Source organism: Tursiops truncatus, chromosome 8, assembly GCF_011762595.2.
Source record: "Tursiops truncatus isolate mTurTru1 chromosome 8, mTurTru1.mat.Y, whole genome shotgun sequence".
Classification (NCBI taxonomy): Eukaryota; Metazoa; Chordata; class Mammalia; order Artiodactyla; family Delphinidae; genus Tursiops; species Tursiops truncatus.
Window position 1 is genome coordinate 98,495,178 of NC_047041.1, and position 24,395 is coordinate 98,519,572.

The 24,395-nt window shown below is 46.2% G+C and overlaps 2 protein-coding genes across 15 annotated transcripts in view; one reads left to right on the forward strand and one right to left on the reverse strand.

Moving 5' to 3' along the window:
* Positions 1-3,030, reverse strand: part of CPSF7 (cleavage and polyadenylation specific factor 7) — a 22,821-nt gene extending 19,791 nt beyond the window's left edge. For 10 of the 14 annotated variants that reach the window (XR_012333561.1, XR_012333564.1, XR_012333565.1 and 7 more), the window contains exons 1-2: positions 2,881-3,030; positions 2,155-2,263 (exon numbers count right to left, since the gene is read on the reverse strand). Coding sequence is in view for 7 of the 14 variants with exons in the window: in XM_019933966.2 (XP_019789525.1) it covers positions 2,155-2,208 (54 nt within the window). In the remaining 7 variants the exon portion in view is untranslated. Of the gene's footprint in view, positions 1-2,154; positions 2,270-2,807 lie in introns of those variants that run through there. The other 4 variants (XM_073809025.1, XM_073809028.1, XM_073809027.1 and 1 more) reach the window with 4 other exon arrangements.
* On the forward strand, positions 3,009-16,707 carry SDHAF2 (succinate dehydrogenase complex assembly factor 2). The gene is made up of 4 exons (XM_004319611.4): positions 3,009-3,139; positions 7,543-7,766; positions 7,847-7,956; positions 15,971-16,707. Exons 1-4 carry the CDS (start codon positions 3,104-3,106, stop codon positions 16,099-16,101), a joined length of 501 nt encoding a protein of 166 aa, XP_004319659.1. The 5' UTR covers positions 3,009-3,103; the 3' UTR covers positions 16,102-16,707.
* Positions 16,708-24,395: the final 7,688 nt, after the last annotated feature.

A 24,395-nucleotide genomic window follows, 5' to 3' on the forward strand; every position in this document is an offset into this window, starting at 1 on the left:
AATGAGGAAAACTAAGCATATTGTGTAAAGTACCTGTCTTTGCATAAGGAACAGAACAGAGACAAAACACTCAGCAGGATGGCAGCTCTCAGTCTCTTTTCTAGTTGTTCTCCCCAGCCTAAGAGAGCAGCTGTGAACCCTAAGATTCCAACTGTAAAAGGAGTGAAGTAGCTCTGCAAAGGAGGCTTTTGTAGCACATGTTTTAAGAGATCCAGGAGTCAGCACGATAGGGTTCCATTTAGGAACAGTGCTTATTTTCCCTGGGGAGCAAAGTACACATGACAAGGTTCTTGTACACGGGTAAGCTTGGGGTGAATCAATAACATTCTTATAACCTTCTAAAACACAATGTGTACTTGCTGCCTTCAGTCTAAGCTTGCTTCTAACAATCCTAGCCAAACAGAGCTTTTACCACTTCTTTAGCGCCTCCAGAACATACTAAAACCAGCTTTGCTAAAAATTAACTTACTTGTGGGGAAAAAAGCACCCTTCCCCTGACCTTCCCCCAGCCATAAGACATTCAAAATCTATACTTTTTTCAACTTACTAAGTATCAAATACTGTCCATTTGATATAAATGTCTACTTGATTTCACACACCATCTTTGGCCTATCTTAGACCCATAAAAAAGTCCTGTTTAACTAAAGAGACCAGAGAACAAATTGTTGAGGCCAATGACTTCTACCTTGACAAAGCAGTGACCACTGGATGAGGCCTATGTCTTGTCTATGACCTACAAGCTGCATTGCTTAAGAAATTATGGAATCTCATTTCTCAGACCAAATGTTCCTGTGGTCAAGGACCCTGTTCTACCCATTTCCCAAAGTGAATCAGCAGCACTGTTACCAACCCACAGATAAGGAAATTAGGGGAAAAGAAGTTTTTAAAATGAATAATTGAGAACAACTAAGGGAGCCTTGTTTTCTTGCTATCTAGTACTAAAAAAACAGTAAAAAGTAGTAAGTCTGATTCAAAGTAATATGAAAAACTCAGGAAAACAATGGTTTGTAACTAAATATTCTAAACCTTTTTTCTCATCCAGAAATAATTATGACTTGTTTGAAATTTAAAGAAAAATCTTCATGTATTTAAGTTAATCAACAGCCACATGTACATGACTTCAGTTTGGCTGAGAAGACATGGGAAAATGACTAACTTATGTCAAGTGAAAGAAATGGCATATATCAACCTCTTCTGTTGCTTCATATCAAAGCCAGGGTCCAATCAGAGCACTTTCCTTCCCTAGCCTGTTTTTTTATCCTCTTTCCAGGTCCTTACATGTAGCCATTAAAAGATGCCAACAGGAAGAACCAGCTTACTGAAGTAGAACAGTGCTGAAAATAATCCAGGCAAGATATTAGTAAGTTTTAAATAGAGATTTTGGGACACTCTTGAGATTTGACCTCAAGAACTCAGAACTGAACTGTATATGAAATTATTGTTTCAAAGGACATTACTGTATCGTATTTCTTGACATATCATATAGAGACCAACAAATCCAACTTAGAGCATGTGGCTGGGTCTGTATCTGCTTCGTAACTGGTTTGTCCAACACCTTTACCTCCCCCCACCAAACAAGGAGATCCACCAATAAAATTTACTTCTCAAGCCTGGAGTCAAGCTACTTCTGAAAGGAAGGAAGACAGAAAACAACTGGAATGCAGCTGAAATTAAACGTTAAAGCTATCTTTTATACCGTGCCTCTCACTGCCCTATGGGGGAGGAGACTGCATTTCTCCAGGGGCAGTTTGAGAGAATCTCAAAGGAACAGGTACCAACATCATCCTCATGAATACTATAGCAAACCTAATTCTGATTTTTAATTTTGGTTAGTCTTCGAAGAGACTGACATCCAACTTTGGCTTCCTGGGGGAGCAAGTTCCACAGGTTGATTCATCACTCTATTAAACCTCATTTTTATTTACTCTTAAATCAAAGCTTTTAAAATCAAGCCTGGAGGCTTAAGTTAACATAAAGCAGAACGGTCAGAAATCTTGGAAGTCTGTGCTAGAGGGAAAATTTTAGATCTGACAGAGGGGTGTTTAGGCCTATAAAATCCTCATGGACTGACACAGCCTGGAACCACTGCAAGTTTGGTGCAAGTGATTCCTCAGCTGGTACAGGAAAATACCAACGTTCCCGATGACCGCTCACCTGATTGAACTCCTCGTCAGCATATATATCAATCAAGTCCACTCCTTCTGACATGGCTCCGGAAGGAAGATCTCGAGCCCGGAAAATGGACAAGGTAAGAAAGATGCCACTGCAGTATCCAGAAAGAAACAGAGTTAGAGGCGTAAGGGTCCCAGGGTGGGATGAGGGCACTGGTTGCCAACCTCCCGTCTCCAGAGACGCAGCATCCCGGCAGCCCGAGCTCTGCCCCACCCGCTCCGCCCCGCCCCCGGCCTCGCGCCGCCCCTCGCTCTCCCAGGCCACCGGGGCTCGCGGGGCTCGCTGCCCATCACCCTCGGGCCCGACCGGAGCTGCGCCGCAGCTGCCTGGGCGCGACGAGGAAGTGCAGGCCTCTGCTCCTAGGGGCCCTCGGATGGCGCTGCGAAGAACGATCGCGGCGAAGCCCGCAGCTACAGTCCGCCGCACCTGCCGAGGCCCCAAGCGGCCCCGGCTAGAGTCCCTGCGGGTCTCGGATCTCCAACCACCTCCGCTCCCCACCCAGGCCTAGTCCTCGCCCCCAGCTAGGCCCGCCGCGCTCCCTCCCCACAGACCCGGCCCGACGCCCTCGGCCCCCTCCCTCAAAGGCCCGCGCCTCCCGCCGCCCGCCAACTCCGGGTACCCCGAACTCAACCGACCCCCTCCCCGCCTCAGCGCCGTCCCCGAGCCCTCTTCCGGCCCAGCCGGCCCCCGGCCGCGCGCCCCCGTTACCGGGAATATGGCGGCGGCGGCGGCGAGTCCGGACTAGGCCCGAAGCGCGCGAACCGCTCTCTGCCCCAGGTCCCCCGCCGCCGGCGTCACACGCACAGCCACTTCCGCCATACGCGAGGACGCATCTTCCGGCTCAGGTCCTCAGAGCTGCTGTCTGCGGGACTGGTGCCCGGAAGTTCCCGGAAGTGGCCGGGTCTCTGGCTTCTGATGTGGGTCGGGTAAAATGGCGGTGGCTGCTGTGTTCCCTGCCCTTCCGCGGGTGAGGAGAGTGGGGGTTATAGGGTGCTAAGCAGGCCGCAGTGAGAACTGTATCTCGTCTTCCTCTGAAGTGGAGGCCGAGAGAAGCGTCCAACTGCCTGATAGCCCAGGGCAAGGGCAGACCCAAGGAGAGGTCGATCTTGCAACGTAGGGAGATTCAGGTTACATCCACCCTTGCCTGAGCCCACTGTGTGTCTGTCTCGTAATATCGTTGAACCGTCAGTCTTCGTGGGAGACCCAATTCAGATTTCACCTATTTCCCAGGTGGAGCTGGCCCGACAGCCTCTGGGCGCCCCTTCTCTCTTTTTTTAAGTCTCTCTGTTCTTTTTAAGTCTTTAGTATCTGTCATGGTGTCACATAGTTTCATAAGATCGTTTTTCTTTTTGAATATAGACTGTTAACACTGTAAACTTCTCTCTTAGAACTGCTTTTGCTCAGTCTCATAGCTTTGTGATGTGTTTTTGTCTGCAGATATTTTCTAATTCCCTTTTGATTTCTCTTTTTACCCAGTGGTGGTTCAAGAGTGAGAGTGTGTTGTTTAATTTTCACTTATTTGTGAATTTTCCAGTTTTCCTTCTGCTGTCGATTTCTAGTTTCATTCTGTTGTGTTCAGAAAAGATGCTTTGTATGATTTCAATCTTTTTTGTTAGGACTTGTTTCGAAACCTAACATGCTGTCTATCCTGGAGAATGTCCTCAGTGTGCTTGAGAAGAATGTGTATTCTGCTGCTGTTTAGTGGAATGTTCTGTATATGTATGTTTGGCCCTTTTGGCTTACAGCGTTGTTCATGTCCTCTACTTCCTTATTGATCTTCTGTCTGGATGTTCGATTTATTATTGAAAATGGCTTTTGAAATCTCCAAATATTATTGTGTTACTATTTCTCCCTTCAGTTCTGTCAATATTTGCTTCATATATTTGGATGCTCTGATATTGGTTGCATGTGTAATTGTTGTATCCTCGTCGTGAATTGACCCTTTTATCATTATATTACGTCCTTTTAAAATCTCTTTTGACAGTTTTGACTTAAAGTTTATTTTGTCTGATATAAGTAGGGCCATCTCTGCTCTCTTTTGGTTACCTTTTGCATGGAATATATTTCAGACTTTCACTTTCAGCCTACATGTTCCCTTACATCTAAAATGAGTTTTTTGTAAGGCATATAGTTGGATCTTGTGGGTTTTAAAAAATCTATTCAGCCACTGTATGTATTTTGATTGGTGAGTTTAATCCACTTACATTTAAAATAATTACTGACAGGGAAGGACTTACTATTGCCACTTTGTTCATTGTTTTCTCTCTGTCTTGTAGCTTTTGTGTCCCTTTTTACTCTTTTGCTGTCATCCCTTGTGTTTCATTGATTTTCTTCTATAGAGACATGCTTCAATTCCTTTGTCATTTTCTATTGTGTATAGGTGTTTTCTTTGTGGTTATTGTGGGGCTTACATAGAACATTTTATCATCTATTTTAAACTGATAATAATTTCAATCTCATACAAAAGCTGCTCTTTTACTCCTCCCACCTTATGTTATTGATGTCACACTACATATTTTTGTTGTGTATCCATTAGCGTATTTTATAGTTTTTTGTCTTTGTCTTTTAACTTCTAAGCCAGAATTAAACCTGATTTACCCACCATCATTACAGTGTTACAGTATCCTGTGTTTGTCCTATATATACATTTACCAGTGAGCTTTATGCTTTCAAATGCTTTTGTGTTACTGTCTAGTGTCCTTTGTCTCCTTTGGGTTTCTTCAATTTGGATGTCCATTTCTTTCCCCAAATTGGGGAAGTTTTTGACCATTATTCCTTCAAATAAGCTTTCTGCCCCTTTCTCTCTTTTTTCTCCTTCTGGGATTCCCATAATATTTGTATTGGTCTGCTTGATGATGTCCTATAAGTCCCTTAAGCATACTTCACTCTTTTTCATTCTTTTTCTTCCTCTGATCGGGTAGTTTCAAATAAACTGTCTTTGAGTTCACTGATTCTTCTGCTTGATCAAGTATGCTATTTAACCCCTGTATTTTTCAATTTGGTCATTCTTCATCTCCAAAATTTTGTTTTTGTTTTTTTTTTAATATTTCTCTTCATTGATATTCTCATTTTGTTCTTGCATTGTTTTCCTCAGTTCATTGAATATCTTGATGACATTTATTTTGAGTTATTTGTCAGGTAATTCGTATACCTCTGTTTCCAGGGCTGGTTTCTGGAAGTTTGTTTTATTTCTTTGATTAGGCCTTGTTTTGCCATTTCTTCATGCACCTTGCAACTTTGTGCTTAGATCCATGCATTTGAAAAAACAACCACCTCTCCTAGTCTTTTTGGACTGACTTTGTACAAGGAAAGACCTTTGCCAATCGGTCCAGGTAGAGAATCTGGGGGCCTATCAAACCTTTTGTGTAGAAATGTCTTCTCTAGACTTGTGCACTGTAGATTCCCAATTAGAGGGATTTGCTGGCTTCTTTTTTCACGAGCTCATAATCTCTTGCTCCCTCTGGTGTCTCTTTATGGTACTACAGGTTCTCTGGAGCTGCCGCAAGCCTCCCAGCTCTCCTCAGCAGCCCCCAGGCTTCAGAGTATCCCAGGTCCCATGAGCGCTGCAGGTTGGCCGAGACGGAAACCAGTCCCTTGTGCAGCTCCTTGAAAAAGCAGGAGTTTTGGATACATGCTCCTCCTTTCTTTCCATTGGCCTCTGTCGGCTGTACCACAGGTCCTCAGAAGCAGCAGCAAGCTGACCAGCTCTCTTTGGTTTTCAGAGGACCCCAAATATCTAGAGTATGCTGGGTCCTGTCAGTGCTCTGAGACAGGCAAGACAGAAGCCTTTCTCGCAGGCAGCTCCCCGAAAAGCTGGAACGTAGGACACACATTCTACCTCTTCCTCCCCAGGTAGAAGTCAGGAATTGGGGGTTTTCTTCTGCTTGTTTTGTGCTAAGCCACAGGTAGGGACGATGGCGAGTGAGTGTATGCTAGTCCAAACCCTCACCTATTTCTCAGCAGCCCCCAACCTGGCATCTTTTCTGTCACACTTAGATTCAGACAAGACAGACACTAGTCGATCGGGCATCCCCCTGAAAGGCTGCATGTTGGGTGTATGTTTCAGTCTTTTCTTTCCCTCCCAGGGAGAAGCCAGGAGCTGAGAATTTTCTCCAGTTGCGCTGGGCTAAGCCAGGGCATAGGGGAGGGACTATGTTGAATGAGTACCATGAATTTTTCTTCCAGCTGCAGTGTAGCTGGCTTTGTGCTCACCTGAGGTTCAGGAGCCTCTTAGCTGGTTTCTGGATTTCTCATAAAGGGAATTGGTCGGTGTATTGTTGGGTAGTTTGTGTCTCCGTGGGAGAAGGAGAGTGTGGGACTTCCTGTTCCACCATCTTGCTGACGTCACCACCTTCTCATTGCGTCTTTTTTTATACATTTTTGTTTTTATAAATTTATTTTTTTATTTTATTTATTTATTTGGCTGTGTTGGGTCTTCGTTTCTGTGCGAGGGCTTTCTCTAGTTGTGGCAAGTGGGGGCCACTCTTCATCGCGGTGCATGGGCCTCACTATCGCAGCCTCTCTTATTGCAGAGCACAAGCCCCAGACGTGCAGGCTCAGTACTTGTGGCTCACGGGCCCAGTTGCTCCGCGGCATGTGGGATCCTCCCAGACCAGTGCTCGAACCCGTGTCCCCTGCATTGGCAGGCAGATTCTCAACCACTGCGCCACCAGGGAAGCCCTCGTTGCATCTTGATAGTTTTTGCCCTTCTCTAGATTGGGAAACTTTGGGGAATTAGGGGCCATACCATCACCGTCTGCTCAGATTTTGACAGAGGCAGGTGATTAGAATGCAAACCATATTGTAAGAATTTTAAGGGAATGCAAAGGAAAGAAAAAATATTTCTGCTGGAGAGGTTCTGGAAAGACACTGGTTAAGAACATGTTTGCAGTCATGGGTGGTTCCAGTCTTCACAGTAGTTACTGTTTGGGTGAACTTGATAAGTCATTCAGCCTCTCCGAGCCTCAGCTTCCTAAGCTGTAAAGCGGGGACAGTATCAGCATAACTTCTTTTTTTTTTTATTGAGGTATAGTTGATTTACAGTATTTTATAAGTTTCAGGGGTACAACGTAGTAGTTCACAATTTTTGAAGATTAAACTCCATTTATAGTTATTATAAAATCAGCATAACTTCTTAAGGACTGAAGGAGATCAAATGCATTTTGCACCTAGTAAGTGTTGAGTGAATGACAAGGATGGTCGTCCTTGTTAAAAAGATGTTTGTGGGGACTTCCCTGGTGGTCCGGTGGTTAAGATTCCGCACTTCCACTGCAGGGGGCGCAGGTTCGATCCCTGGTTGGGGAACTAAGATCCCGCAGGTCGAGGCCAAAAAAAAAAAACCTGTGATATTTGTGACTTATTTGTTTTCAGGTGCTTGCTCTGTCAAGACGCCACCTGGTGTCTCCTTCGCTCAGAGTGACATCATTCAGACGCTGCTACAGAGGTGACAGCCCGACAGATTCCCAGAAGGACATGATTGAAATCCCTTTGCCTCCATGGCAGGAGCGAACTGATGAATCCATAGAAACCAAAAGGGCCCGGCTGCTCTATGAGAGCAGGAAGAGGGGGATGCTGGAAAACTGCATCCTTCTCAGGTAAGGGGATAGGAGTCGGGATAGCACTTCTCTTTGACCGGAGGCAAGCTTTTCAACTTCTTTTTCTTTCTTGTTTCTAGCCTCTTCGCGAAGGCACATCTGCACAACATGACAGAGAAACAACTGAACCTCTACGATCGCCTGATTAATGAACCCAGTAATGACTGGGATATTTACTACTGGGCTACAGGTACTAGGCATGATAAGCAACATAAGGTGAAAAATAGGATGACTTGGGCTGATTTGAGTCTGGAATGGTATCCTGGGCATTTTTTTTTTCTTTTATCATGTAGTAGACACTCAACCCAAACACTCTTCAGATTTTTCCAAAGCGTGCAAAATTTGTTTTATGAGGTAAGGTTCTTTGCAAGCAAAAGAAACCTATTCTATCTAACTTAAGCAAAAAAGGGAATTTAGTGGAATTGTATGGGAAGCTCCATACAAAACTTATCAAAGAGAAGGTTGAAGAAAACCAGGCCTGGAATGGAGTGGAATGAGACAGCTCAGGCTGCACAGCACGAGGTCTTCAGGAGTCTCACTCTGGCACCACCTTTGTGAGGAATGAATTCTCATTGTGTATAGTTAGGATTAGCTTTGGCTGTGAGTAAAAATACCCCAAACAATAATGGCTTAAAGAAGACAGAACTATGTTTCTCTTTCTCATAACAGAAGTTCAGAGGTAGATCTCCAGAATGCACAGAGGGGTTTCAGAGTCACAAAGGCCAGATTCCTCCTGACTTGCTTTTCCTTCACCCTCCGCCTGTGTAGGGCTACCTCATGCCCCAGCATGGCTGCTGAGGCTCTATCTGTCATGTCCATATTTCAGCCAGGGAAAAAGGGTAGGAGAGTGCACCCCATTTTTTATGGATCCTTCTCAAGAAATTATACACCATAATTCCACTTATTTTCCACCTGCCACACTTTAGTCATATGGCTACACCTCACCATAAGGAAGAAATAATGTAGCCTATTCCACGTGCCCAGCTAAATTGGGGATCCTATTATCAAGGAAAAATGGGAGAATAGATATTAGGAGACATCTCATCCATTTCTGTCACTCTGCATCTCCTGTTTTTGTGTTTCCACTCACTATTTGTACCTTAAAATAGAAGCTGTTCTATAGGTTCCAAGTGTGAAGTGTGACAATACGGGGTCTAGAGGCTTATATAACCATTAGAAAGCCCACAGAGTGGGCTTTATAGAAAGCCCTGGCCCTTTATAGAAAATATTTGTCCCTGACTTAGCATAGTGCATTTGACATTCATCCATGTTGTTGTATCAGTAGTTCATTCTTTTTTTTTGGCTGCGTTGGGTCTTCATTCCTGCGCTCAGGGTTTCTCCAGTTGTGGCGAGCGGGGGCTACTCTTTGTTGCGGTGCATGGGCTTCTTACTGCAGTGGCTTCTTCTGTCGTGGAGCACGGGCTCCAGGCATGCGGGCTTTAGTAGTTGTGGCTCGCGGGCTCAGTAATTGCGGCATGTAGGCTCTGGAGCGCAGGCTCAGTAGTTGTGGCGCACGGGCTTAGTTGCTCTGCGGCATGTGGGATCCTCCTGGACCAGGGATCGAACTCGTGTTCCCTGCATTGGCAGGTGGATTCTTAACCACTGCACCACCAGGGAAGTCCCAATAGTTCATTCTTTTGTATTGAGTGGAATTGCAACGTGTGGATGTACCACAGTTTGTTTATCTGCTGACCAGTTGAAGGACATTAGGATATGTCCAGTTTTAGGCAACTATGAATAAAGCCTAAACTGTAAATCTTTGCATACAGGTTTTTGTGAATGTAGGTTTTAGTTTTTCTTGGGTAAATGCCCAGGAAAAGGGTTTCGGGGTCATATGGTAAATGTATGTTTAACATTATAGCAAACTTCATTGATGGACATTAAAATTTGAATTTCGTATAATTTTCATGTGTCATGAAATATTCTTTTGAGTCTTTTCCCTCAACCGGTTAAAAATCATTCTTAGGGCTTCCCTGGTGGTGCAGTGGTTGAGAGTCCGCCTGCCGATGCCGGGGACACGGGTTCGTGCCCCGGTCCGGGAAGATCCCACATGCCGCGGAGCGGCTGGGCCCGTGGGCCATGACCGCTGAGCCTGCGCGTCCGGAGCCTGTGTTCCGCAGCGGGAGAGGCCACGACAGTGAGAGGCCCGTGTACTGCAAAAAAAAAAAAAAAAAAAAAAAAATCATTCTAAGCTCACAGGCCATACAGAAATGGGCAGTATGCCATTGTTTGTCAACTCCTATGCCAAGTAAAAGAGGCCAGACTCAAAGACTCTACACTGTATGATTTCCATTTATATCATATTCTGGAGAAGGCAAAACTACATAGCAGAAAACAGACCAGTGATTGCCCAGGACGGAGTGAGAGGGGAGAAGGAGATGTTCCACATCTTTACCAACACTTGGTATTGTCAGGGTTTAATTTGTTTTTGTTTTTAGCCATTCTAAGAGGCGTGTAGTGATGTGTCGCTGTAGTTTTAGTTGGCACAACCCTAATGACTAAGGATATTGGGGGTCTTCTCTTTTCTTTTCTTTTAATATTTATTTGTTTATTCGGCTGTACCGGGTCTTAGTTGCTGCATGCCGGATCTTCGATGCGGCACGCGGAATCTTTTAGTTGTGGCATGTGGGATCTAGTTCCCTGACCAGGGATCAAACCTGGGCCCCTTGCACTGGGAGCGTGGAGTCTTACGCACTGGACCAACAGGGAAGTCACGAGGGTCTTTTCAAGTCATTTGCCATTCATACCTCTTTGGTGTTGTGTCCCTAAATCTTCCTCCTGCCTTTTTTTTTAATTGGGTTTTTTGTTTTCTGTTTCACCACCAGCATTTGATGCTATAAATTTCCAAGCACTGCTTTAGCCTTATGATACAAATTTGGGCGTGTTGTGTTTTCATTTTCATTCAACTCAAAATAGTTTCTCATTTCCCTTGTGACTTCCTCTTTGACCTGTGAGTTATTTAAAAGTATGTTTAATTTTCAAATATTTCCAGATTTTCCAGGTATTTTTCTGTTATTGATTCCGTTGTTGCCACAGAATGTATGCTATATAATTTCAGTTCTTTTATTATTATTATTTTTTATATTATTTATTTATCTTTGGCTGTGTTGGGTCCTCGTTGCTACGCACAGGCTTTCTCTAGTTGTGGCGAGCGGGGGCTACTCTTCAATGTGGTGCGTGGGCTTCTCATTGCCGTGGCTTCTCTTGTTGCGGAGCACAGGGTCTAGGCGCACGGGCTTCAGTAGTTGTGGCACGTGGGCTCCAGTAGTTGTGGCTCGTGGGCTCTAGAACGCAGGCTCAGTAGTTGTGACGCATGGGCTTAGTTGCTTCACGGCATGTGGGATCTTCCCGGACCAGGGCTTGAACCCGTGTTCCCTGCATTGGCAGGCGGATTCTCAGCCACTGCGCCACCTGGGAAGCCTGAAATGTGTATATCTTAATAAATGTTCCATGTGCATTTATTTGAACACAACATGTTCTGCACTTGTTGATGAAGTTTTCTGTAAATGTCAACAAGGTCAAGTTGGCTGATACCGTTCTTCATGTCTTGTGTATTCTGGTTGATTTTGTCTGTACTCTCTATCAATTAATAAGGAGTGTTGAAATCCCCAACTATAATTGTGGATTTGTCTATTACTCCTTTCAGTTCTCACAGTTTTTGCTTCATATATTTTATAGCTCTGTGATTATGTGAAGACATATTTAGGATTGTTCGATTTTCTTGATGAATTGCGTCCTTTATCATTATATAATGTCTGTCTTTATTGCTGGTAGTTCCAAAGTGTCTGATAGTAGACACTCCAGCTTTCTTTTGATTAGTGTTTGCATGGTATATATTTGTCCATTTATATTAGTTTTCTATTGTTACCACAAACTTTAGTGACTTTAAGCAACAACCATTTATTAGCGCACAGTCCTGTAGGTCAGAAGCTGTGCCGAGACCTCACAGTCTGAAATCAACGTCATCTCTTCTACATTCCTGCCCGGAAGCTCATTCAGGTTTCAGGGAGCATTCATTCCCTGAGGCATAGGACTGAGATCCTTGTTGTCTTGCTTGCTATTAATGTCTTTCAACTTCTAGAAGCTGCTCTCAGGTTCTTGCCACATGGCCCCTCTGTCTCAGCATTGGAGATCCTCCCTCACGTGGAATCCCTCTCATGCTTCAGATCTCTCTGACGTCCCCTTCTGCCACCAGCTGGGGAAGATTCTGCTTTTAAAGAACTCACGTGATTAGGTCAGAACCACCTGGATAATTTTCCTGTCCTGACTGTGCCATATAACATAACGCAGTCATGGGTGTGAAGACCATCATATTCACAGTCCTGGGGATTATACAGGGCTTGTACACAGGGGAGTGGGAGATACTGAGGGCCAGCCTAGAAGGCTGCTTACCACACCATTCTCTTAATTTATCTTTGTCTTTAAGTTGAGCTTCTTATAGATAGATATATAATCATTCTTTTTTATCCAATCTTATAGTCTTTGTCTTTTCATTGGTGTGTTTTGGCCATTTACACATAATTAATTACCAGTGTGGTTGAACTAAAATCTACCATCTTTTTTTTTGTTTCCTATTTCTGCTGTCTGTTCTTTGTTCTCTTCCCCCTCTGTTACCATGGATTTTTTTGGGGGGGGGGGTATTTAAAATTTCATTTTATCTCTGCTATTGTTTTTTTTTTTTTTTTTTTTTGGCCGCACTGTGTGGCATGTGGGGGGATCAAACCCGTGCCCCCTGCATTGGGAGCGTGGAATCTTAACCACTGGACCGCCAGGGAAGCCCCTCCGCTATTGGTTTATCATTTATATCTCTCTATAATTTTTTTTAGTGATTGCCCTAGGATTTACAGCATACATCTTTAATTAATCATAGTCTACCTTCAAGAATAATATACTAAAAAAAAAAAAAAAAAGAATAGCGTACTGCGTCATGTGTAATGTAAGAACTTTCAGTAGTACACTGCAATTTCTCTCTTCCATGTTTTGTGCTTTTGTTGTCACACGTTTTACTTTTACTTACGTTGTACGTCTACACTACATTTCTATTGTTTTACTTTAGACAGTTATCTTTAGAGCAATTTAAACTAAGGGAGAAAATACATTGTATTTTGTATTTTATAAATATGTAAATTATAACACATTATATATAAATATGTATGTAACCTATAACACATATTATGTATAAGGTACATTATATTTACCTTCATTTTAATCATCTCTGGAGATCTTCATTTCTTTATGTAGATCCATGTTTCTCTGGTATCATATTCCTTCTGCTTGAAGAACTTCATTTAATATTTCTTGTAGTGTAGGTTGGCTATTATGAATTCTCTCAGCTTTTGTTTGTCGTTTTCAGAAGGTATTTTCAGTGGATATAGAATTACAGGTTCACAATTATTTCTTTTATTTAAAAAAATTATTTATTTATTTTATTTACTTGGCTGTGCTGGGTCTCACTTGTGGCAGGTGGGCTCCTTAGTTGCGGCTCACCGGCTCATTTGTTGCAGCATGCGAACTCTTAGTTGTGGCATGCATGTGGGATCTAGTTCCCTGACCAGGGATTGAACCCAAGCCCCCTGCCTTGGGAGCTCGGAGTCTTAACCACTGTACCAGCAGGGAAGTCCCCACAATTATTTCTTTCAGCACTTTACATGGGCACTCTTCTTTTGTGAGGCTGTTAGTACGCAGGATCGAGTCAGTCTGGTTAGGAATTGAGCCGGATTTGGATCTGTGTTTCCTACCTCATGTTATTGTTGGAAATTTTTCATCCATTATCTCTTCATATGTTTCTTCTGCCTCATTTTCTTCCTCTTTTCCTTCTGGGATTCCAGTTACACTTGGTTTAGACTGATATTGTTCCACAGCTTTTGGATTCTGTGTTTTGTGTCTTTTACTCTTATTTTTCTTTTCATGTGTTAGTTTGAGTAATTTGTACTGGATAATATTTATTGACCTTTCTTCCACTTCACTAATTCTTTCCTTGACCATTAAATATTATGATGAGTCCATTCTGCTTATGGGCTACTATATTTCTATTTTTATTTTTAACATTTCCATTTGACTTTCACAGTTTCCACCTCTACTGGAGCTCCTTATCAGTTCATGCATTTTTCCTACTTTTTCCACTAGCACCTTTAACATAACAGTCATAGTTACTTTATTTAAATCCCCTGTCTAATAGTTCTAACATCCACGTCATCCCTGAGTCCGTTTCTGTTGATTGCTTTGTCCTTTCACAGTGTGTTGTTTTTCACTTTTCTTTTGTGTGTATGTTAGACACATTTGATTAAATGTTAGACATCATGAGTGAGACAGTAAAAACTGAGGGAAATGGTCTTTATGCTTAGAAATGGGCATGATCCTTCCGCGGAGCAGTCGGAGTGGGAATCGAGTCAGTCTAGTTAGGAGTTAAGCTTACTTTGGATTTTGTGATTGCTTTGGTTCCCTTCAGCTCACCACCAGCCTCTATTGTTACCATGTGCATCCTCCTGTATTTCTGTGCTTCAAGGAGATCTCTCTCCATGCTGCTCTTGCCCTCTCCCAGCTGTAGATACCTATTGATTTCCACTTGGTGCTTGTTGCTTTGGGGAAGGGAGGGTATTCTCTGTTATCCTGGTCCATTGGTCCCTGTGGCCATGGGTCTTGGGGGTGAGCTTTCTCAGTGATCCTGCTGGTCCCATCAGGGTAGAGGATTTTTTTTCTTTTACCCTTCCACCAGCCCAAATGTGTCCTCACATGTGCCCTGTAGGAGACAGGATTCGCTGATCCACTCCCAGCCCCTTGAGGCTTTTGTTCTTCGGAGAAGGAAGGGCCAGGCTGGGCATTGTGCTTTTGTGGATGGGCGGGCAGTATTGGCCGCTCCCCTCCTCCTGGCCTGTATCACTGAGGGAGGCTTTCTCCAGCTTCCTGCTCTGGACACAGTCTTTGTCATGCGCATACTTAGTGGCGGATTGTTGAGAAGAACCTGCACATTGGGGCAAATTCTCCTTGTGTCTGTGTCTCCCAGAGATTTTTGTACCTCTCATGCTAGCCTACCTGGCTTTCAGCAGCTGATGAACAATTTTAGCTAAATTCTTCTTACCTGTTCGTATGTGCCCAGTGCCTCGTCTTCCTGCGCCCTCTCTCAAGTGAGCATGTGTTCATATCCATTTTCTCCTTTGAGGGGTCTCTCTTTGCTTAGATTTTATTCTCTTGGGTGCCCTGTGACCTCAGCTCTCTGATGACTTCAGAAAGTTGTGATAGTTCTACTTGATCTGACTTTTTCTTGTTGGGATGAGTATAATGTACTTTCCAACTTTCAGCATCCTGGGGAGCGCCTAAACCTCCTTGATCTTATTCTGGTCGTCACACACAAAAAAACAGATGCCAGGCTCTGTGCCAAGTGAGGGGAAATCAAGCTTTGTTTGGGGGAATTCCCTCTCCTAGCATTGTACTTAGTCTTGCTAGGAGGGTAATTCCAAAGCATATTACCTAAGGTTTCCCAGTGGGAGGCTTTGCTTGTAATTTGAACCTTAAGTGAGCATCTCACGGTTGGAAAGAAAGATCCAGAGGTGAGCAGCATCCTGCCAGACTCTCTTGCGCTGGCCTGAGGCTGGCGTCCTCATCTGTCTGCTCTCGGTGCCTTTGTTGCCTCTCCATGCAAATCTGGTTCTCCAGGTTCATGTTAATTTGGGGAGCCTCTATTAGCTTTCCAGTAAATTCTTTCATACTTAAGTTTACTAGAGTTATCAGTCGTTGTCACTTACATCCAATGATTTTTGCCTCAGGAAATATATAGGCTAGAAGGGAAAACACAGTACTCAGAAAACAACTGAAGTACCAAATGCAGAGCAAAACAGTACGGCCAAGGTTGGACAGGCCAGGGGTCAGCAGAATTGCTCATGGAAGACCAGATAGTAAATGTCATCGTCTTGCAGTCATATGGTCTCTGTGGCAACTACTCAGCTCTGCCATCGTAGCACAGAAGCAGCCATGGACAGTACGTAAACAAGTGAGAGCAGCTGTCCCAGTAAAGCTCTTTACAAATACTGGCTGCTGTAGGTTGCCACCCCACGGTACAGGCTGCCGTGTATATTCAGAGGAAGAATGGAGCTGCTCTGTGTATCCACTGTGCTTTTTGGCCAAGGCCAGAGTTTCAAGTTTCAAGATCCTTATACCTGGCAACTGACTGACCAACGTAATTCTTTTTGCCCATCCTTCTCTTGCAGAGGCAAAGCCAGCCCCAGAAATATTTGAAAACGAAGTCATGGCCCTGCTGAGAGACTTTGCTAAGAACAAAAACAGAGAGCAGCGACTGCGGGCCCCAGATCTCGAATACCTCTTCGAAAAGCCACATTGAGCTGAGGGCCACTGCCTGCCTGGCCTCGGTCTGCGGATGCTCACTGCTTATGACGGGTATTGGCCTTGATGTCCTGCTTCTCCTTAGACGCTCAGCCCACCCAGACCATTGGTCCTGCCTCCAATGATGGACCCGCCTCTCTCCTGAGGACATGTAAATGTTCAGTGTATCTCATTCTAAGACCTTGTGGTTCCGTTCTAAGCCTCAAAGCGGTTTGTCTAAGTTACCGGTGTTCGGGCCCAACTTTTCTCTGGCTCCACAGGAGGGCACTGTAGGGGAAGCGATTGTGCCAGCTCGTTGCTTCAGCCAGAAGTGAACTCAGTGCAGAGGGGCAGCCGGCTCTTCGTGCTGTGTGGAAAGCTCCCCGGGTGACCCAGGGCTTTGTTCCAGTGAAATTCCCCCTTCCAACCTGGGATGGTTCTTTCTGCCAAGGGACGCTGATCCAAGCCCCCTGAGCGGAATCCTTCAAAGGCCCAGCAGGCAGATGAGGGCAGTGGGCAGGAATGGTGTGGGCACGCATCCTCATCCGATTTTCTCTAAAATGCTCACTTTGTAAATTGAGCGATAATTGAATATTAAAGAGTATTTTAAAAAGGAAAATCACAACTCCCCAGCCCTCACACAATTATTTTAATTTTGTCTCTTCTCATGTAATCCACAGGCATACGTTTATAGAGCTTTACAAGGTCACAGTCGTAGGTTTTAGCTTCATGCAGCACTATAGCAAACATTTTCTATATTTCTACAGTCTCCACGATCGTTTTAGTTGACAAACTAATAACGCATAAGAAATAATATGTTAGGATGAATTAGCTGAAAGTGTTTAGCTCTAGGACTAGAAGATTTCGACATTGCCAGGAGGGTAGTCTCACTGGAGGAATTTTCCCCTAGGAGCTGTAATCCAATCAGAACGGCCATCACCCAGACTGGGCCAGGACCATCAAAGGTACGATCGGAGGAAGGCAGGCCTGAATCGCTAGGCAGGCGGTTGGTGAGCACAGAGCTGCGCGCAGGCAGGAAGCACACGTTTCCAGCACTATTGAGCTTCGCGGTCCCCACGGAGCGTCCTCGTGGTCCTGCCTGCTCCTCAGTGTCCCTGGCTGAAGAGAGAAGAGGAGAGAACCAGCCTTTATTTACTCACACGATCTCAGTAGAGCTTCACAGCTCTCCTGCAGACAAGTGGTGTCACACCTATTTTGTAGATGAGAAAGTGGGCTCAGAGAGAATGATTTGTCCAAGATTAAGTCACTACTCAGTCAGAAAGCCAGAATCTTGCTTAGTTCAGTCTGTCTCCAAAGCTCATGAACTTTCTGCCAGGACATGCTACCTTACTGGTGGATACTGTGTAGAAATCTACGCTTTGGGAGGTTACAGCAAAGAAACTTGACGGTTCTGAGCCATGACCTGTGTCACATAGGGCAGGGGTCCCCAACCCCCCGGCCATGGACTGGTATGGGTCCACGGCCTGTTAGGGACCGGACCGCACAGCAGCAGGTGAGCGGCGGGCGAGTGAGCAAAGCTTCACCTGCCGCTGTGCATCGCTCGCACTACCGCCTGAACCATGCCCCACCCCCCCCCCCCCCACCGTCTGTGGAAAAATTGTCTTCCCTGAAACTGGTCCCTGGTGCCATGAAGGTTGGGGACCGCTGACACGGGGAACAGGAAGCTGCCAGGTGCCTCCCAAAGTAAGCACTTAGCCACCCACGATAGCTCTCGTAAAGTGAGGGTAGGAACTGGTTACAAGTCAGATCCTGACTCTGCTGCCTACTGTCTGGATAAATGAATCGGCTTGAGCCTCGATTTCCTCATCTATAAGTGGGGATGATGATGCTCCCTGTCTAACTATCTGTGAAGATCAGACGTGAAGAGATAAAGCACACGGAGCTCTTCCGTGGTCCCCAGCACGCGGTGAGCTCTCGGTAGATATTAGGTGTCAGCATTAGGTCATGGCCTCAGCCTGAGATCTAGGAGCTGTGTCCTAACACAAATGGCCTGCCATGCCAGCGAGGTCACCAGAGCTTCATGCAAGGCAGAGTCCTGCAGGTAGAAAATCAGACCTGTTAAGGAACCAGGGGATGTCTTACCAGCCAGTAAAGACTGGAGAGAAAACAGACCCTCTGGTGTCAAGAACTTCGATGGAAAAATCTGTAGCACTGTCACCTGAGCAAGGGATGGGAGTCAGAAATGGCGGCAGAAGCAGACATCGATCGCCCTGGGAGCTCAGCACAGGCTCTGGCCAATCTCTCGGGCCTCACTTGATGTACTGTGTGGAGAATGTGAAACAGAGTTTATGCAGAGAGATGTCTGGACTGTCAGAAGTGCACATGCGTTGGGCAGCGACTTACGCATCTATCCTGGACTCTTGTGCAACAGATCCCAGCAGCCAAGTATGCAGCCTGGGCTTTATCCCCCTGGGGTTTGATCTCTCCTCACCCTGATTTTGTCTTTTTTAACATAACGTTCAGCTGCTGCCACTTTGACCTGGGAATGGCATGCTTCTAAAGGAGATGTTTTCTTCCCAGGCTGCTGTCTTGTGTCATCTCTGAAAGTGAAGGATCTTGCTTAACTTCAGCTGCTCAGTGTCAGACCAGGGGTGCTATGTAAACAGTTTTTCCCTTTATTAGGCATTAAGTAAAACTAGGCGAGCCACAGGACATTTTTTAAAAATTAATAAACATATTGCAAGGGCCAGCGGCCCCGCAAGATCTGTGATGAACAAAGCTGGACTTATTCCTCTCCCTGTGACACATCACTGCTCACTGACCTCATTCAGAGCCTCTGTGGGGCACCCAGGCGTCTGGCCCTGCCCTGTCCCATCTGAAGTGGTCTCACGAGACCTGTCGCACAAGCTCCCACATCAGACGTCAAACTGGGGCAGTAAAAGCTGTCCTCTCCCCATCATTTCCTCTCTTAATCATTTTAAGTCTTCAGAATCCATAAGCCAAATCCCTTTTGCCCGACCCTGAGCCTTAGATGGGGCATATCTGTCGGGGTCATCGCAGAGGCACCTCTGACTGGTGTTGGCCATCGTCTGGAGGTCATCTGCTCTGTCTCTTCAGCTCAGTGAGGGTGGCACTGACCCAAACCTTGTTCATATTTTTAAACATCCCCTGGGAAAGATTCCACTGGGGGAGTAGAGAGTCTTACTTTTATCTTTCCATCCATCTGCTATCGTGGCTAGACAGGAAGTTTCCATGATGGGGAAGTTCACGCAGCCTTAAATGGCAAGCAGGGCTGGGAGACCTGCGCTGACAGCATCTTGTTGGTACAGCCCGTCGTATCTGAGGATGGAGGACTTGCCATCCTGCAGCTGACAAGCTGAGGGTGCTGACCAGCTCCCAGTTAAGCCACCTTGTTCGGTTTCCCAGTGAACCCTCTGGCACTGAGGACCGGCATGAGGCTCTTCCCTAGTCAGGTGACCTGAGGCAAGGAGTGGAGCGCTCCTTTGCCTTTAAGAAACAAATGTCTGTCAGCAGTCGGACATTTCAGGACAGATGGTGGAAAAGTTGAAGCCATCCAAGATACCATCAGGCGTCCAAGGAGAAGACGTGCAGAGGAGAAATCTACCTCCTCGTAACCTAAGAGGTAGTCTTTTGCTAGGTCCCAGGTCTCGCCTGAATCCAGATATTCCCGCCAAGGAGGAGAACGTTCTCTTTAAAAGGACGATGTGAACACATTTTACGTAACTACACATCATAGCATGTAGAGTTAAAAAAGCAAATTATGATGTCAAGATGTACATTTTGTTTCGCAGTGGATTTCAGTTAGTATGTGGTGAAATGTTCACATTTGGTGATGCCCTGGGACACGTGTTGGAGAAATAGAGCAGAGCAGTTCAGGGCAGCTGCTTGGGGGTCAGGCCTAAGGTGAGTCCTGGCTCTCCCATTGGTCAGTTGGGTTGGTCACGTTGTACCTCCACGCTTCTGTGTCTCTCATCTGTAGAAAGGAAAGTCAAAGAACCACCTCACGTGTGGGTGTAAGGACTAAATAAGTCACCTGTGTGAAGTGCTCATCACAGCATCTGGCACCTGAGCGACACTCGTAATCACGGCTAGTGGTGGTGTTGGCCGAAGGCACGCCCAGCGCCGCTAAGAGCATTCCTCGAATGACGTCACTCAGGCCTCACAACAGGGATATGAGACAGGCACAACTATCATTCCCTCGGCCAGGTGAGGAAAGTGAGGCCCGGTGAGATGAAGCTGCTTGCCGGAAGCCGCAGGCGGGAAGCGTGGGAGCTGGAATTGGAAGCCAGGCAGTGGGCCTCCAGGGCCTGTGCACCGAGGCCCCGTCTGCTACCTCGAAACACGGAACTGCCGTCATTACTCCTCTGCTCCTGACTCGTCACCTGCATCTTGCCTTGGTCCATAGAGGACTGCTGTGCAGAGTCCTTCATGGAGACCCCCTCTCGGTTCCTTATAGGCTCCCCCCTCCCCCTCGGGTCCTGACCCTTGTAGAGATGATATCACAGCCTCAGCAGTTCCAGCCTGAACACCTGAGCCCTCCAAGCAGGACAGGTGCAACCCAGCTCTCCAAGTGATGCTCTGGAGTCCAGAGAGACTGCCTGTGGATTTTCGGGGGGCCAGGGGCAGGGCTCGATCTCTGCCCTGCTTCAAGGCTTTCATCCTTACCTGGAGCGGCAGAGATGAGGATGGAAGCTTTCTGGGTCTTGCTGTCACTATCCGTATTTCCTTCCAAGCCACAGGCTGTCTCAGACCTGGATGTGGCTGGTCGGAAAGACTATGCGGACCCCATTCCAGGGCCCCCAGCTGAGTTGTCCAACCTCTATTGCGCCCACTGGCTCCAGCACTTTTGCTGACAAGCCACTGCTGGTTGCTCCTAAGAGCACAGGCTCTCCCCTGCTCCCCTGTCTCTCTTTGCTCCCACCCCTAAGCAGAGTCATGCACAGTGAGAAGGTTTTAGTAGATGTTATACTAGATGCTGTGTCTCCTGCGCAAATAGAAACAGCAGTGGGCTTGGTCCAAACAGGAAGAGTGACGCTCAGAAATCTAATTAGAAAGTGACGCTATAACGGTCTTCACTAGATGCTGGGGTCAGAGAAGGTTTTTTTTTTTTTTTTTTTTTTGGCCACGCTCTAAAGCGTGCGGGATCTTAGTTCCCTGACCAGGGATCGAACCCATGTCCCCTGCAGTGGAAGCACGGACTTTTAACCACCGGACTGCCAGGGAAGTCCCTATAATTTCACTCTTTATTTCACTGATTCACAAGCAGAGGTTGTCAGCCCTAGCACCATGTGCTAGGCCTAGTGCCAGGCCCAGGAGACAGAGGTGAACTATATACAGCCCGTGCTCTGGAGGACCTTTGAAGGAGGGGTAAGCGAACAGAAGAGAAGGGATGATTGGTCCGTGTGTCTCAGGCACTGACTCAACTGGGCCCAGGCCGTGGGACATCCAGCCTCCTGTGACAGGCGCACCTCCACACCAGGCCGTGGAGCTGAGACACCTACTTTTAATATCCTAGAAATAGCTTCCCTTGTTCTGAATTCACTCTCACCGATCAATTTTATGAGGGTCTGGCAGACTCTTAGCCCTTGTAGCCACTCCCTTTGCTGTGATTTTGCAGGGCCCTCCCCTCTGACCCTGGGGTCAGCCAGGGACTTGCTTGGCCAACGGGATGTCGGTTATCATGAAGTAAGCAGGGCCTTGAAAAGCACTGGCACAATTGGGCTTGCTGGAGCTCGTGTACCTCTTCTGCCACCACCTGAAAGCCTGCCCAGCTTAGCTTTCTGGAGGATGAGAGTCATGTGTCCAAGTCATCCCTTTCCCCTTAGCAAAAGTCATCTGGTAGGTAAGTGAGACGAGTCAAGACCAGAAGAATTACCCAGCCAAGCGCAGTGCAAACTGCAAACCCAAAGACCCTTAAGCTAAACAAATTCTTCTTATTTTAAGCCACCAAGTTTGGGGGTGATTTGTTATGCAGCATTATAGCTGCATACAGTCACCAACAGTATTATAGCTGTTGGTAACTGATAACAGATGGTAATTGGGCTTCCAGTGTAGATTTGCTTATAGAGAAAAAAAAAAAAAATCACCAACTGACCAGCATGAGTGAGTATCCTGTCCCCTGGGCAGGTGAACTTTTCACTATAATACTTTTTAAAAGGAGGCTGCTTAGTATATCAGACTCTTGTGAACTTAGTATCAGTCTCATACAAACACATGTAATTCCTCCTCTGCTATTTGAACAGCCAACATGTACCGAGTGCTTTTTCTAGACCACACATTGGGCTAACACAATACCTGCATTGACTCACTCAGTTCCTATGACAGCCCTATGAAGTAAGTTGTACTGTTATCTTCATTTTGCCAATGAAGAAACAGGCCCAGAGGAATTGAGTTACTCGCCCGTGGTGACATTGGCTTAGCACTTGGGCAGAAGTGATCAAAGTGATGTAGGACCCTTGAAAAGCAGGAGTTCTGTGTTCTGCACTAGCAAAACACTGGGTAAACTAATGCCTGCTCTGACGGGGGAGGTACCCTATGTGTTTTCCAAGCTGGCAGCCCACAAGGAAGAGGCCGGAAAGCAGAAAACCAGTCATCCCTGTTGGCTACTACTGGCTGCATTTGGTGAGGATATAGAAGGACGAGATGAGCTCAGCAAAGAATTACCTGGTGTTCAAGTAGGAATGAAAGGAAATAGAATCCAGAAGTCTTGGGCCTTGCAGGGTTAAAAATCTATACGCTAAATAGAAAAAGATGAGATATAAGCAATGCTTTGGGCAACAAAGGCCCAGTAAGACTTTTGCCTTAGATGAAGTGTCTCAGGACAGGATCAGATTAAAGGCCTGCCTCCTATTTATTGTTCTAAATGTGCCTCAAGATAGACACTGAGGAGGGGAACCAGCAAAACAAGTTAGGCTCAAGAATTAGGTCTAGGGAAAGACTGGGTGAGCGTGACCACTGGCACATGAAGCCTTTTCCTTTCCTGCTCTTCACAAGTCAGCTTCTCCGAGGGGTTGACTACACTCATCACCACTTCCTTGTCTCCTTTCCTTATCGCATCTTCACCTCTCTAGCTTTCCACCTCATTATTTGAATGAAAGCATCTCTCACTAAGGTCACCAGGACCTCCACATTACTAAATCCAGCGGACATTATTCAAAGCTTTACTTTTCCCTCTGACCAACGATAGAAACCTCCCCGTCCCTTGGTTTTCATGATTCAGCATTTCCTTCCGTTTCCTTCTGCCTTTTCAGCCACACCTGTACCTCTATGGAGGCATCTCACCCCCACCTCACCCCCACCCCCCGTCATTAAATTTGAAGTTCCTCATGATGCTGTCCTAGGAGCCCTCCTTTTTTCTCTCTGTACACCCTCCACTGATCTCACCCACACCAGGGTATGGACACTTTTTTTTTGGGGGGGGGGGTGCCACACACCTTGCAGGATCTTAGTTCCCCAACCAGGGATTGACCCCGGGCCCATGGCAGTGAAAAAAAAAAAAAATGAACACCCTTAACATTGCCTTTAAGGTTCCTGCCTGGGATGCCCACATATTTTTTTTCTTCTTCTTTTATCTCTCCCCTTCTTTTTTTCTTGCGTTATGCGGGCCTGCCACTGCCGTGCCCCCCTCCCATCGCGGAGCACAGGCTCCGGACGCTCGCCGTGGCTCACGGGCCCAGCCGCTCCGCGGCATGTGGGATCCTCCCGGACCGGGGCACGAACCCGCGTCCCCTGCATCGGCAGGCGGACTCCCAACCACTGCGCCACCAGGGAAGCTCAAGGGATGCCCACATCTTAAACGTCATCTTGGTCCCACTCTCAGTTTCTGTGCTCCAGCTCCTCCTAGGCTCCTTCAGCCTCTCATCCTCTCCACGACCTCTCCCAGCACAGGACCTTTGCACGGTTCCCTCCGCCCAGAGTGCTCTTTCCTCCCTTTCCTTCTTACTCCTATCCCCTTTCAGATCTTTGCTTAGGTGCCACTTCCTCAGAGAAGACCTCCCTAACATCTCAATTTTAAATCCATCACTTTCTGATCAATGCCTGTCTCCCCATCGGACTTCAAGTTCCATGAGGACAGGACTAGATCTATTTTTGTTCACCTGAGATCCGTAGTACCTGGCACATCACTTGGCATGTAGAAGGCGTTCCCAATTATTTAAGAAATGAGTAAAAAAAAAATTGATGTGTCAATCTGACTGCAGAGCTCAAAGCAAACCTTCCCAACAGCAAGAGCTGTGGGTCTGCAGGGGTCAGAGGCCTCTTGGGTCTCCTGCTGTCCTGAGATTTTTTTTCCCCTTCCCTAGTTCTAGTGGTTCAGTGTGCTTGAAGGATTGG

Excerpts from the sequence above, each read along its gene's own strand:
- SDHAF2 (XM_004319611.4), top strand. The coding sequence starts at position 3,104 with ATGGCGGTGGCTGCTGTGTTCCCTGCCCTTCCGCGG. Across the intron at positions 3,140-7,542 it reads TGTTCCCTGCCCTTCCGCGG|GTGCTTGCTCTGTCAAGACG; the intron begins GTGAGGAGAGTG and ends ATTTGTTTTCAG. Across the intron at positions 7,767-7,846 it reads GAAAACTGCATCCTTCTCAG|CCTCTTCGCGAAGGCACATC; the intron begins GTAAGGGGATAG and ends TCTTGTTTCTAG.